This window comes from Petaurus breviceps, unplaced genomic scaffold (genome assembly GCF_028583685.1).
Source record: "Petaurus breviceps papuanus isolate PSGF00001 unplaced genomic scaffold, PetGlider_PUasm1.0 90823, whole genome shotgun sequence".
In the NCBI taxonomy this organism is placed as follows: Eukaryota; Metazoa; Chordata; class Mammalia; order Diprotodontia; family Petauridae; genus Petaurus; species Petaurus breviceps.
Window position 1 is genome coordinate 7,490,153 of NW_027187352.1, and position 15,192 is coordinate 7,505,344.

The following is a 15,192-nucleotide window of genomic DNA, read 5'->3' on the forward strand; positions in this document are numbered from 1 at the left end:
ACCAGAAAGAAAGGATTAAAGTACTATAGAGCCACAGTAAGGACCACACAAGATGTAGTAGATACCACAATAAAGGAACCTGGAATGTGATATTCCTGAAAGCAAAGAATCTAGGAATATAACCAAGAATAACCTACACAGCAGAACTGAGTTTAATCCTGCAGGGAGAAAAATGGATTTTTCATTAAATAGAGGACTTTCAAGCATTTTTGATTAAAGGACCAGTGATGAATAGAAAATTTGGTGTTGAAATATAGGACTCAGGAGATACATAAAAAGGTAAATGTGAATGAGGAATCATAAGGGACTAAAAAAAGGTTAAGCTATTTATATTATTATATGGGGAGAGGCTACATTGTAACCCCTTAGAACTCTATTATCGCCATGGCTTTGAGGGAGAATCTAGATAGAATTAGACAAAAGGCCTAAGTATGGTTCTGTTATGTTTGAATGATCAAAAAAGAATGGAATGGACAAGGAAGAAGAATTCTCTAAGAGTGGGGGGAAGAGTAATGAAGAATGGAGAAAATTACCTCACATAAATGTGGTGCACATGGAAGAATTTATCCAATAGAAGGGGCAGTGGGCAGAAGGAGTGGTCAACACTTGACCCTCACTCTCATCCGAAATAGTTCAAGGAGGGAAAAATACATATACACATGCAGTTGAGTATAGAAATTCATCTTAACCAACGGGGGAGTAGCCAAGGGATAAGGCTAAAGAGCAAGTAAAAAGAAGGTAGATCAAGAGAGGTAATGGTCAGAAGTAAACTATACTCTTAAAGAAGAGGCAGTGTAAAAAGAGAATGAGAAGTATAGTGAACAAAATGTAGAAAAACGCAGAATTAGTAATCATAACTGTGAATGTGAATGGAATGAATTCACCCACAAAGTAGAAGAAAATAGTACAGTGGATTAGCAATCAGAATCTAATAATGTTATTTTACAAGAAATACTTGAAACAGAAAGCTATACATAGAGCAGAATCTATGCTGCTTCAGCTGAAGTTAAAAAAAAGCAGAGCAATCCTGATCTCAGACAAAGTCAGTTCAACATTAGGAAAATTATAAGTATAATTGGCCATGTTGACAATTAAAGACAACAAAAATCATGATTATTTAAATAGAGGCAGAAGAAGCTTTTGACAAAATACAATTCCCATTCCTATTAAAAAACACTAAGAAGCACAGGAATAAATGGAGGTTCCTTGAAATGATAAGTAGTTTCTATCTAAAACCAAGCTCAGGCATTATCCATAATAAGGATACGTTAAAAGCTTTTCCAGTAAAATTAGGGGATAAAGTGAAGATGTCCATTCTCTCCATTACTATTAAATATCGTACTAAAAATGTTTGCTATAGCAATAAGACAAGAAAAAGATAATAAAGGAATGAGCATAGGCTTTGAGAAAATAATATCACTCTTTGCAGATATGATAGTTTACTTGGAAAACCCTATAAAACTAATAAAAACAATTTCAGCATTGCAGGTTATAAAAGAAACCCATACAAATAATCAGCATTTCTGTATATTACCAACAAAACCCAACAGGAAAACATAGAAAAATTCCATTTAAAATAACCACAGATAGTATAAAATAATTGAGAGTCTGCCGACCAAGACAGATACAGGGAACTATATGAACACAACCAAAACACTCTTTATGCAAATAAAGATATTAAGTAATTAGAGAAATATTAATTTTTCATGAGAAGGCTAAGCCAATATAATGAAAATTATAATACTTCCTAAATTAATTTAGTTAGTACCATACTAATCAAATTGCAAATCTGCTTTATATAGCTAGAAAAAATCATAACAAAATTCATCCAGAGGAGCAAAAGGTCAGAATATTAAGGGAATTAATGGGGAAAAAAAAACAGTAAGGAAAGGAGACTAGCAGTATCGTATTTCAGACTAGGTACACAATATACAAAAGCAAGTTAGCACAGTAACCTAGTGTTTGGTAAACCCAAAGAACTCAACTGTTGGTGAGAGATCTCAGTATTTAACACATACAGATAAATTTGACAGACTACAAAAGTAGTCTGGCAGAAACTAGGCATAGATCAGCATCTCCACAGTATACCAAGATAAACTCAAAATGGATACATGATTTAGATATAAAGGGTGATACCATAAGCACATTAGTGGAGCTTGGAAGAAATTACCTGTCAGATCTGTGGATAGGAGAAGAGTTCATGATCAAACAAAAAGAGGTTCACAGGAAGTAAAATGAATTGTTTTGATTACATAAGATAAAAAAAAATTGTATAAACGAAACCAGTGCAACTAAACTTAGAAGAAAAACAGAAAATTGAATTAAAAAATCTTTGTAGAAAATTCCTCTGATAAGGGTCTCATTTCTAAAATATATAGGGAACAGAGTCAAATTTATAAGAATAAGTAAGAACCATTCCCCAGTTGATAAATGGAATGAATATGAATAGGAATTTTGGGGAGGAAGAAATTAGAGCAATCTATAGTCATATGAAAAGTGCTCGAAATCACTAATAATTAGAGAAATTAAAATTAAAGCAACTCTGAGGTACCACCTCATACTTTATCAGACTAGCTAAAATGACAAAAAAGGAAAAGAGTATGTGGAAGAATAGGTATGTTAATGTACCGCTGGTGGGGTTGTAAGGTAGTCTATTATAGACAGCAATTTGGAACTCTGTTCAAGCAGCTATTAAGCTGTACATACGCTTTTACCCAGTGATCCTGCTATACGATCTATACCCCACAGAGATCAAAGAAAGAGGAAAAGGGCCTATGTGTACAAAAATATTTATATTTTGTGGTAGTCAAGAATTAGAACTGAGGGGATGCTCATCAATTGTGAAATAGCTAAACAAATTATAGTAAATTAATGTGATGGAATATCATAAGTGCTATAAGAAATTATAAAGGAGATAGTTTCAGAAAAAGTTGAGAAGACTTATGTGAACTGATGCAAAGTGAAAGGAACAGAACCAGGGGAATAATTTATGTAGTAACAGCAATATTGTGAAAAAAATCAGCTTTGAAAAAATTAGCAACTAATCCACTCATTGACCAACCATAATTTGAAAGGACTAATTGTGAAACATGTTATCTTCCTCCCAAAAGAGTATAGATGGACTTAGAATGCAATAAAACATATTTCCTTCCATTTATTTCTTTTTGTTTTTTTTCCCCATATGGATAATGTGGACATTTGTTTTGCATGTCTATACATATTTGTAATGGGTTTAATTTTTCTTGCCTTCTCAGTAAGTGACAGGGGGAGGGGAGGAAGGAAGAGGGGAAAGGAAAATAATTTGGAACTAGAAATAAAGTTGAATTTTTTAAAAAGGATCCAGTGAAAGGAGAGGGAATGGAGGTATCTAGTATAGAGGGTTTTCTCAAGGAGATTAACTGAGATGCTGTCCATATCCAGAGAAAGAACTGATGGAGTCTGAATACAGATTGACACATACTTTTTCCCTTTTTTTTTTTTTTTGGTGGTTTTTTCCTTTTGTTCTGTTTCTTCTTTCACAACATGACTAATATGGAAATGTTTTATATTATTGCACATGTATAACCTTTATCAGATTGCTCACCATCTTGAGGAGGGGCAGGGAGGGATGAAAAAAATTTGGAATTTAAAATCTTTCAAAATATGAATGAATTCATTGAAAATTGTCTTTACTTGTAATTGGAAAAATAAAATACTATCAAAAAGAGATTAACCAAGATGGGGAGGAAAATTTTATGATGATAGCTAGCCAGCATGGTCAGATCAAGTAAAGGTTTTTTAAAGGAGAGGCATACTCCCATGTTAGACAGCAGAGAAGGAACCAGTAGAAAGGGAAAAATTAAAGATTATAGAGTGAATATATTTTAGTGGAGTCAATCTGTGAACAAGGGGGGATGTGATCAAGGGTACATGTCTAGGTGGTTGCTTTGGAAAGGAGGTGACTACTTCACATGAGACAGGTACAAAGGAGGGAAAGGGGGAGAAGGTATTTGAGTGTTAGAAGACAAAAACTCTTGGCCTCACTAATGGCCTCACTTTTTTGGATGTTTGATGTGAAGTCCTCAGCCCAGAAGGTTACCAGAGGAAGAGGGGGAAGTGGTGCTGGGGAGGGCTTAGGGAGAGTTCAACCTAAATGAGTGAGAGCATGTAGGTGGAACCATTAACAGAAACGGGCAGATGACAGGGAGAAGCAGATTTTGGAGGAAGGGTAATGATCAGTTTTAAATAAGTGAGCTTAAAATGCTTGTGGGACATTTAGATGAAGTTGCCCAGCAGGCCATGGAAATGTAGGATTGGAATTCATGGCAAAATATGTTTTGGGATGTATATGTGATCAGTTATTTCTATACTACATAATTTTGTAAAATTTGTATTAGATTTGCAGCTTCCCCTGACCTTTGAAAGAGCTGACAGGGATTTGTGCTCCATATATTCCTTATGATGGGCACAATACTTTGCACACATTTCAGATTAAAAGGGATTGCAGCTACAAAATTCAATAACTATAGAGAAAATTTGAAAGTAGTGAAGAAGCAATGTATAGCAAGGGCATAAGGTCTCATTCCATTCCCCTCAGGGTGGCCCAGATCCATCTTTCTTTTTTTTCTTAATTTGCACACCTTCTACTTTTGAATGTCATAAAACTTCTTTACTTCTTCCATAAAAATTATACACCAAACATCTTTCATCTCTTTTTGTGGTTTCTCGAATTGAAATCATCTTGTCATTCCATTTTCTTCATTTTTGGGTTAAAAAATCAGTAAGCTATTCCATTTCTTTATTGTCCAGTTGCACACTGATTCACTCTTCTGAAATTCGTTGACACTAATTATCCCATTTCCTTTATTCTCTAGTTAAGGCAAGACACCAGTCCCATTTCTTTATTTCTGTAAATAGAAAAAATACACCAACATATTTCTCTCATTCTACATTTAAATAAGTACACTAACAATCCACTTCCTGATTTCTCCAGTTACAATATATATCAATCATCCAGCTTCAGATCATTGAGGGTAAAGGTTTATTGTATGATTTATAAACCAGCTGAAATATCTCATCATGACAAAAAGGTCAAAACTATTTCTCCAGTGGTTCTGTTCATACAACCTGGTCTCCTCTATACCAGGACTTACTCAGGGACACAACTTAACCAGTGAGTTGACTGATGGAGTATTTTGTTTGCAGAAATTCCATTAGTGCATTATTAATTACATTGGAAATTTCAAGTTCTCCCTGAAATTTATTTCCTTTGAAAATAACTAACTAACACTGGTAATGTTGTCCTGCTTTGCTCCCAAGTCCCTCTGCATCCTCTTCTCCTCCAAGCCAAATTTTGTGCTAATTGTTGTTTTTTTTTTTGTTTCAATTTCAGTGGTAGGATTGGGATCGTGGTGCTTCCATATGACTCTGCAGTATGAAATGCAGGTCAGTAACACCAACTAGGTCTGAAAAGGCATGTATTTCCCTTAATACATAGCAGTGGTGAGTGCTAGGAAAGCCAAAGAAAAACATCCCCACACTCTCTCCCCTTGCTGCATTCTCCACCCCCATCTCCACCACCTATATGTGCCTGTCTATTGGAATTTGTTTTGGGAATTCGTATATCTGGAAGAAGTGAGACTGACAGAGTGGAGGGGGTGAAGAGCAAATTGGGTCCATACCTACATAATTCCACAAACCAATTTGTGGTGGTATTATGTATTAGTGTCCTGGGCTGGGAACCAGAAATACATCTTCTCACTTCCCCTCATTGAACCTCAATTTCCCCATCTATAAAATTGGTGGGGATGGGGCTAGAGTGCAGTTTGAACTAGATTTAGATCACTTTGTATCTGTTTTGTATATACATGTTGTCTCCGCCAACCAGACTATAAGCTCCTTAAGATTGAGGATGTTTTCACTTTTTTCTTTGTAACCCCATTACCTAGCCTCAGTGCCTAACACATAGTAGGGAAATGCTTTTTTATTGAGATTGATTGAGCCTAAAGTTCTTTCCAACTCTGGCATTCTATGTTTTAAGTTCTAAAGGCTTACCTAGTTCTGACATTCTGTGTTACTAGGTTCCATCAAGTTCTGTGCTCTAAGTCCCCTTCTAGCCACACACAGCTACCAAAGTGATTTTCCTTAAGCATGGATCTGTCACTAAATAGCACTGGTTTCTGTTTTGGCCAGAAATCCTGAGGGTCTTCCCCCGTCCCAAATTGAATTTTTTTTGGACTAGGTAGAAGAGGCCATTCTTTACCTCATTTCTTACCTAGCCTTAATCACTGAATAGACATTGCCTCAGAAAAACTGAGACTTGGGAAAGACCTTAGTTTAAAAAAGCCAGAGTTTCCCACTACATCCAGGACCATCTCCAGTCATCCTGACTTATATCTTGCTACTCAACCTAAATGGCTCTGGAAAAAGAGTGAGGCTAGTGACTTTGCACAGCCCTCTCTCACTTAAATCCAATTCACTTGCAAGTTGTGACATCACTTTCCCCGTGTCATGGTCCTCTTCAAGAATGAAGGACGGGCAGCTAGGTGGCGCAGTGAATAGTGCACCCACCCTAGAGTCAGGAGGACCTGAGTTCAAATCCAGCCCCAGACACTTAACACTAAGCTAGCCGTGTGACCTTGGGCAAGTCACAACCCCAATTGCCCTGCCTTTCCCCTCAAAAAAGAATGAAGGACAAACAACAACAACCCAGTAAACTCCAGTGGCTCACTTTTATGCCTATAGGATACACACACACAGACACATACATATATACATACATGCACACACATATACATATACATACATACACACCTACATATATATATTTTTATATATATATATATATATGGTCTCTAGTAAATCTGCTATTTGACTTTTAAAATCCTCACAAACTGACCCCAACTTATCTTTCCAGACTTATTTTCCATTACTCCCTTTCCTGCACCATATGGTTAAGCCAGACCTGTCTTCTCTCTGTCCTTGCCTACAACACTCTGTTCTCTCTTCTTTATATTGTTGGACCTTGGACCTGATGTCCCTCATCCCTGCAATGCATTCCCTTCTCACTTCTGTCTCATAGGAGCTCTTAATATAACATCCCATAACATCAACTGTGTGCTAGACATACCTGCCTGATTGTTCTGTTAGCATCTGAAATTCAAAATGTCCAAATTAGAATTCCATGTTTTCTTTATTGAACTCTCTTGCCTCCAGACTTCCCACTTCATTCTCCTAGTTAACCTCATTCATATAACCTCACAACTGTCCTTGACTCTGCATGCCACCTCACCCCATATCCCAACAATGACCAAATCCTATTGACTTTACTGATACCACATCTCTTGCATCCATCCCTTTATTTCCACCCACATAGCCACTGCTGTGGTTTAGGCTCCTTACCTTTTACTTGAATTATTATGATAACCTCCTAATTAATTTCTGACTACACGTTCCCTCTTCTTGACTCCATCTTCCACATGAAGTTGTCCCTGATCCCTCCTCAAATTACCTAGTATTTCCTTATCTATGTATATGTTGTATCCCTCTAGTAGCACCATAGTCCTCCATAAGGGTGAGGGCTGTTGTGTTTGCCTTTGTGGGCCCAGTGCTTAGCACATTGCCTGACACATTATAGGCATTTAATAAATGTTCATTGAACTGACAACATCCAAAGTTTGAGCTTCACTTTTAACTGCCTAATTACAAGTGCTCAAAAATATGTAAATATTTTCTTATCTACAAAATAGGATAGTGACACTCAACCTATACTCAAAGAATTGCTATGAATGAAGTGGCATATATAAGGTACTTTGTTAACCATGAAATACTATACAAACAAAATATATCACTATTATTATTACAATTAGTACTAGAAGCTCATTAAATACTTTATTTACATGAATTGAATGAATTTCACAAAATATTAGCTATAATTCCCATTAGTTCAGTACTTAATGTACTTATCCTACTCTGTAATTGATTTTAGTTATTATTTTTCAAAACTGAAAAGAGAAAGGGAGTTTAAAAAAAGCATATGGCAAATCCACCAAGCTAGATACCACAGAAAGAGTTACAATGTAAGAAGAAAAATTACCATAGAGATGCCTAGTAATTCACAGATGATGGAATCTAAGAAAGGAATTAATAATAAGACTTATGACCTCAGATATCAGTACATAGATGCATAGTAATGGGAACAAACAAGGTGAACTAGAAATCCTGTTATGTTATCAAATTACTAAATGATATCTGTGAACTCATTAGTTTGGGGTGGGGGGTTGGGGGAGTCCCTTCAGTGATGTGGATCACTGCAAAGACTATTGTATTCTGTGTTCTTATGTCACACAACAACATGGGTAGAGTGATAGTATTAAAAGATAGGCCTTTATTTCTGTGGAAAACAAGGTCCTTCAAGGAGCTTTGCAGTTTCCCAAAGACATTCCAGTCTACTCACCACTTCCTATTCAATTCTGAGTCCACTTTAACATCCATCAGTACTGTGTGTCTGAGGTATGCTTTATTGATGGACAAGCTTTACAGGTTTTCTTTCCAAATGCATGTGATAATCCAGGCAATTGATATTCTTCATCCTTTTGGACTTTTTTATGGGGATGGTCAGGCCATACCTTTTTGTGAATGCTTTGAGATCTCTTCCAGGATGGTGTGCTATGTTTTTGCGACACAATGCAGCCAGCATAATGTCATCCACAAATGGGAACATCTGGAGTACCTTGCTATCCACAGAATAAACCCTCTTCAACTCGATCTCCGTATAGGGTCTCTTCCATCTCTTTGTAGTGTTTGCCACAAAAATGGGAAAAAATTTTGGAGAGTTTTCATCTCTCTGTTTTATTTTTCACCTTATATTTAATATTAGAAGGTCATTGAAAAAAGTTTTCTGTTATGTTTTTCAGGAAATCTTGAATGATTTTTTGAAGTAGGTGGATGGGAGGTACATTGTTGGAAAATAGCCTTAAAGTAGTAAATCAAGTACATTTTTCATAATCAAACAATATGATTTTATATTCTCAACATCTTTCAGGCAATTAACAAGCATTTATTTAGAGCCTACTGTGTGCTAGATACCATATTAAGTACTGAAGAGACAAAGAACAAAGAAATTATTTGGTAAAGAAGTAGTCCATTGGTAAATATCACTTTGAGAGTCACCTCGTTCGGGGCAGCCAGGTAGCACAGCAAGTAAGAGCACCGGCTCCAGTGTCAGGATGACATGTGGATTGAATCCGGGCTCAGACCCTTATTACCCACCCAGAAACACTTGGCCGTGTAACCTTGAACAAGTTACTTAATCCCAATTGCTTAGGGGTGGTCAGGTGGCTCAGTGAGTAAAGCACTACCTCCAGTGTCAGGATGACCTGGGGATCAAATCCGGGCTCAGATACTTAGCACCACACCCAGAAATAACTGTCCGTGTAACCTTGAGCAAGTTACTTAACCCTGATTGCTTATTAAAAAAAAAAAAGTCACCTTGTGCCTGGTTAATACTCCAACAAGGATTCCCTTAGTCTGTATATAGATGACTCATACAAAAATGTTTTATAGTTAGGAGAATGTGTATGTGTGTGTATTTGTGTGTGTGTGTAGTCAAGTAGTGGCTGATCTTCTCAGTTTTGTCTTTTTTTGGTATTAATATGGTCCAAAGTTTTTTTTAGTATATTCTTCCCTTAGATTCCTTGCATATTGATCCTAAAACACTTTCACAGTTGTTCTCTGGAGGCAGAGTCAAGATGATAGAGTATTGGTAGCAATATAGCATACCTCCACATTAAATCTCTTCCACAAAGATCTAGAAGGTACACTAGTCCTTAATTCTGATGGAAAAAACCAAAATAATGTCATAGTGAGTAACTTTTCTGGTCCAGGGAGGCTTAGAGAAACAAAAAGAGAGGTCTGTGAACACAGGACAAGATTTGGCAGGAGTACACTGCTCACAGAGCATTCCAACACCCAGGAACTAAAAGAGGTCTAAGACTGGGCACCAAGAGGGCTAAGACTGGGCACCAAGAGATCTCAAAGCATGAGTGCTTTCATTCAGTGCATTCATCTCAAAGACTGGGCAGGAAGCCAGAAAGAAATCCATAAACAAGGACAGGAAACGGTGTCATCCGGTAGGTCATTCACTCACTACACAGTGCTGGGTCCCAGATCCTGAGTAGAGATGATCTCAGGGGAGAGCATGGGCTCTACTCTGTACTGAGTAACAAATAAATTTCAGAAGCAAACATTTACAAATGTGGCTCCGATCCCAGGAGCAGAATAGGAATTCACTGTTGAAGTTGAACCCAGTCTTAAAGCCTACAATGGAATAACCAGAATAGGAGTCCCAGATTAAAGGAGAACCTGCAGTTCAGTCACTCAGAACCTGCAGAGCCTCACAGTTAGCTAGTAGTGGCTTAGTCCAGTAGTCATCTGTTGAGTTTCCTAACCAGGGTTAAACCAACAGACCCACTCCGAGTCAGGAACTTGCAGAGGTCAGATCCAAAGGGTCTGAACAGACCTCACCCCAGATCACATCACTTTGGTAGCACTGAAAGCTTGCAGACTCCCAGCCTGAGCTGTGAAAACAGTGGGTTATATGAGGGCAGAAGCTCAAGCCAGACATTTCCCTTCCCACCTCAACCACCCCTGAAGTATGTAGAACCCAGCACTAACGTAAAGTTCGAAGTTAAGAAGTAAGTTAAAAGAATGAGAAAAAAAATTCCATCATAAAGAGCTATCATGACAACAGGAAAGTTCAAGACACAAACCCAGAATAAGAAAATGACTCAAAAACATCTGTAAGCAAATTGAGAACATTAGGAGAGAAAACAGGAAAACATAAGAGAGCTATGGGAAAAGATATGAAAATAGAATTAACACCTTGAAACAAGAATTTGAAAATCTTACTGAAGAAAATAACTCCTTAAAAATTAGAATTGACTAAATAGAAGTTAATGGCTCCATGAGACATCAAGAAATAATAAAACAAAGTCAAAAGACTAAAAAAACACAGCGAGTAAGAGCACTGACTCCAGTGTCAGAACGACCTGGAGTTCGAATCCCGGGCTCAGACACTTAGCACCCACCCAGAAACACCTGGCCGTGTAACCTTGAGCAAGTTACTTAACCCCAATTGCTTAGGGGCGGCCAGGTGGCTCAGCGAGTAAGAGCGCCGGCTCCAGTGTTGGGACGACCTGGAGATCAAATCCCGGGCTCAGACACTCAGCACCACACCCAGAAATAACTGGCCGTGTAACCTTGAGCAAGTTACTTAACCCTGATTGCTTAATAATAAAAAAAAAAAGACTAAAAAAGGTGGAAGAAAATGGGAAATATCTCATGGGAAAAACAACTGACCCAGAAAAGAGATCAAGGAGAGATCATTTAAGAATCATTAGACTGCCTTGAAAGCCATGACCAAAAAAAGAGCCCAAACATCATATTAAAAAAAACCATAAAAGAAAACTCCCTAGCTCTATTAGAACCCAAAGGCAAAGTAGAAATTGAAAGAATCTGCCAGTTACTTCCCAAAGGAAACTCCAAAATGAAAATTCTCAAGAATGTTATAGCCAAAATTCAGAGGTCCTAGTTCAAGAAAAAAATACTGCAAGCAGACGGAAAGAAAGATTTTAAGTACTATGGCATCTCAGTCAAGATTGCACAAGATTTGTCGGTTGCTAGGATCAAAGAGAAGAGAACTTGAAATATGATAGCTCAGAAGGCAAAGAATAACCCACCCAGAAAAATTGAGTATGATCCAGCCTAGGAAAAAAATGCAAGTAGAGGACTCTCAGGTATTCCTGATGAAAGGACCAAAGCTGCACAGAAAATTTGACATAAAAATACAGGATCAAGAAAAGCATAAAAAGATAAAGGGACCATTGTTTACATTCTTATATGGAAGATGTAGCACAATTGCATTTGCATCTTGTCCAGTATAATTCTCCTCAAAATACATTTAGTCTAATCTAGCTGCATTTTCTGTCTTCTTTTTTTTTTTGTACTGTTTCTACCTACCCTATAAACACAATCAAACTGTAATATTAGGATTCAAGTATGGTGGTTTTACTGTCCTTTATTGATGAAATTAGTTTGTTATAGTAATCTTTGCAGATCTTTTCTATTTTTCTTCTATTTGCTGACTTTCTTCAGTTTTCATCCTTCTGTACTCTAGTTGGATTACTTGCAAAGCTTCCTTTAAACTGAGTTTACCCTCCCCTGCTTTACTCTAATTTTTGAGACAGTACTGCTCATAATCATCCATTATCCTTCATTTTAGAATTTTACAAACAAATTTATTTTAAACCTGCTTTGCCTTTGGCCACCATCTCTCCCTACTTGGCAAGCAAGTCAAATGTTCTCTGACTAAAGCACTTCCTGGACAGAACAGTGGTGCAATGAATAAAGATCTTAACCTGTAGTCAGGAAGACCTGATTTCAAATCTTTCATCAGAAACTTCCTAGCTGTGTGGCCCCTGGCCAGGTCACTTAACCTGTTTGCTCAATTGTAAAATGGAAATAATGATAACATTTACCTCCCAGGGTTATGAGGCTCAAATGATATTTATGAAGCAGCTAGCACGGTGCCTGGCACATAGTAGGTCCTATATAAATGCTTTTTCCTTCCCTTTTTTCTTCCTTTTTTCCTTCATTCCTTCCTGACCCTTTCACTTTTGTTGTGGCATATTTATATACCATTTAAGTTTTGTAAAAAGGGTTGTTGGGTTTTTTTTGGTAAAAAACTGGTAGCATTGTAAATTTTGGAGACCGTTTCACATTTCTTATTATTGATTATTGTCTAAGTAATCCAGGATTGAGTTGTTTCAATTATGTGCCATATCTTTTTTTCATTATTCTTTCTTCTTGCTTTTTTTTACTTCTGATATTTGCCCAGAAAAGTTATTGTTCTAAATGGAAAAGCACCTATATAAATAACAGATATTTTCCTGTCAGTTAAAATGTCCATTTCATTTTTTGTGATGTTATTTGGTGCTCACCATTTTGAATGGTCATCACTTCTTTTCTCAAAAAACAAAAGTGTTCATGATTTAAAAGTTTGGGGCTTCTTTGTAACCTACAAGTCTTCAACATCTCTTCTTTTTTCTTCTTTTCTATATACTTCTCACCATCCTCACCTTTTCCCACCACATTGAAGTCACCGAGCATCAGAGTATATGTTTATTAATTTGAGGGTATTACCAAGTTATTCACAGAATTTTTCTCCTTCTCTGTGCACAGGAACTGATGTTGGTACTTATACATTAATTATTTTCATGGCACTGTCTAATTTAGTGCTGTATCACAATATTACTAGAAATCCCATGAAATAACGTTTCTTTGTTGCCCTTGAATATATGGGGAAAAAATCTGCTGCTAACTTTCTATGCCTCTCCAAAAGGTACCTGTGACCCTTCCAAAGCATTTAGCTGTCACTTCCTTCCTTGTTCCATTTTTGTTTATAGCACAGTCAAAATTTCTAAGATTCAGCTCTTCTAGAAGCATGTCCACTTATCAGTCACTGATCAAGAATCTCACATTTAAAGTACAATCATATTAAGTTTATGAATAGTCTACAAACCATGTTTTCTTCCTTTTCTACCAGTTTGCCTCTATCACTTTGTAGCTGAAAGGGACAGTACAGGACTAAAGATGAGGCAAATTTGACCTTATTGGTATTGCTAAGACTTGATGGGATGAGCCATTTGACTTTAAAATTACTTTGGAAGGGTATACTTCTTTCAATGAATTAATGATCTAATCAATCCAGATACTTTCTCCTGGTATTCTGATTGTAACCCATCTATACTCTTTTATACTATGAGATCCTTGCCCATATCCTCCCTAAAATCCAACAGAAAATCTGACTCATTCACTGGAACATTTATTCCAGACCTTTAAATATCACAGGGTTATGGATGCAGCTAGCATTCTAGTCTATCCATCTGTTACCCCTTGATTTTACTCAATGATATATCTCCCTCCTTTTCTAATCATGCTTGACCTCTGTGACCTCACACTTTTGGTGCAAAAGTCAACACTAATAATCTGTTGCAGCCAATTTACACCCACTCCAGGTCTCTCTATTGTAATTTGGGTTACCCACAATTTTGGTTCTTAGAGATAGTGGTATCCCTTAACTTGTAGCCTTATATTACATGCAAAAAGGATTGGTGCCACCCAAAAAGATTTCTTTTTGTTCAGAGAGAAGCTCTGGATAATTAAAAGTACTATATACAGTGTTCCACATAGTTTCACCTACTCTCCTTCTATTCAAATCTTGGTTTATTATTTATCTGCCTGTTTTTTCTATCCAAATATATGTGTTGATGAACTGACTCATTTAGTTGTCCGTCTAATTGCATATCTAGTTTCCTTTTAAGATTAATCTCAAATACCACCTTCTATAAGAGACCTTGCCTGATCCTTCCAGTTGCTAGTGTCTGTTCTTTAAGCTTACTTTGTATCTACTTATTCTCTGTCTTGCATAGATCTACATATATACATGTTGTTTCCTCTGTTCGAATGTCAGCTACTTGAGGGCAGGAAGGGTTTGCTTTTTTCTTTGTATCCCTAACACTTAGCACAGTGCCTGGTACATGTTGTGGTTTATCCTTCATTCTCGAAGAGGACCATGACATCAGGGAGAGAGATGATGACATGATTTGTAGTTGACTTTTAATTGAGTGAGGGAGGGCTGTGCAAAGTCACCAACCTCACTTTCTCCTCCAGAGTCATCTGGGTCCAGGGGCCAGATCTTGATCAGGACAATGGAGATAGCCCAGAATGCAGTGGGAGACCTTGGCCCTTTTAAGCTAAGATCTTCTCAGGTTCTCACAGTGAATAATTAAAAAAAAAAAACTGGGAGGGGAAGACCTTCAGACTTGCTAGCTAAAAGAGAAACAGTTATATTCATTCTGAGCCAGGAGGGCCCAAAAATAACCAAGACCTGTTATTGTCCAATACATAAGATCCAGAGTGAATTGGATTTAAAGCTTGGTCTTTAAGAAATCAGTCTAGCCTGTAAATCCCAAGTTATCAAGGTAGTTTTTGGCCATCAAAATTTACCTTCGCTTTGGTAGAACACCGACAGGTAAGGGGAGAAGAGAGGGCAGGACAGGGCAGGCAGAGTTGCCCAACTGGAACTGGACATCTGGGACCACTCACAGGTTGTGGTTTGTCCTTCGTTCTCGAAGAGGACCATGACTATAGTAG

General features: G+C 37.2%; 1 protein-coding gene across 5 annotated transcripts in view; it reads left to right on the forward strand.

Moving 5' to 3' along the window:
• ACER3 (alkaline ceramidase 3) overlaps window positions 1-15,192 on the forward strand; it is a 205,150-nt gene that overhangs the window by 126,658 nt on the left and 63,300 nt on the right. For 3 of the 5 annotated variants that reach the window (XM_069070901.1, XM_069070903.1, XM_069070904.1), the window contains one exon: window positions 5,372-5,424. The exons of the other annotated variants lie outside the window; for them this stretch is intronic. In XM_069070901.1, the coding sequence (XP_068927002.1) occupies window positions 5,372-5,424 (53 nt within the window). The remainder of the gene's footprint in view (window positions 1-5,371; window positions 5,425-15,192) is intronic. 5 annotated transcript variants of the gene reach the window in all.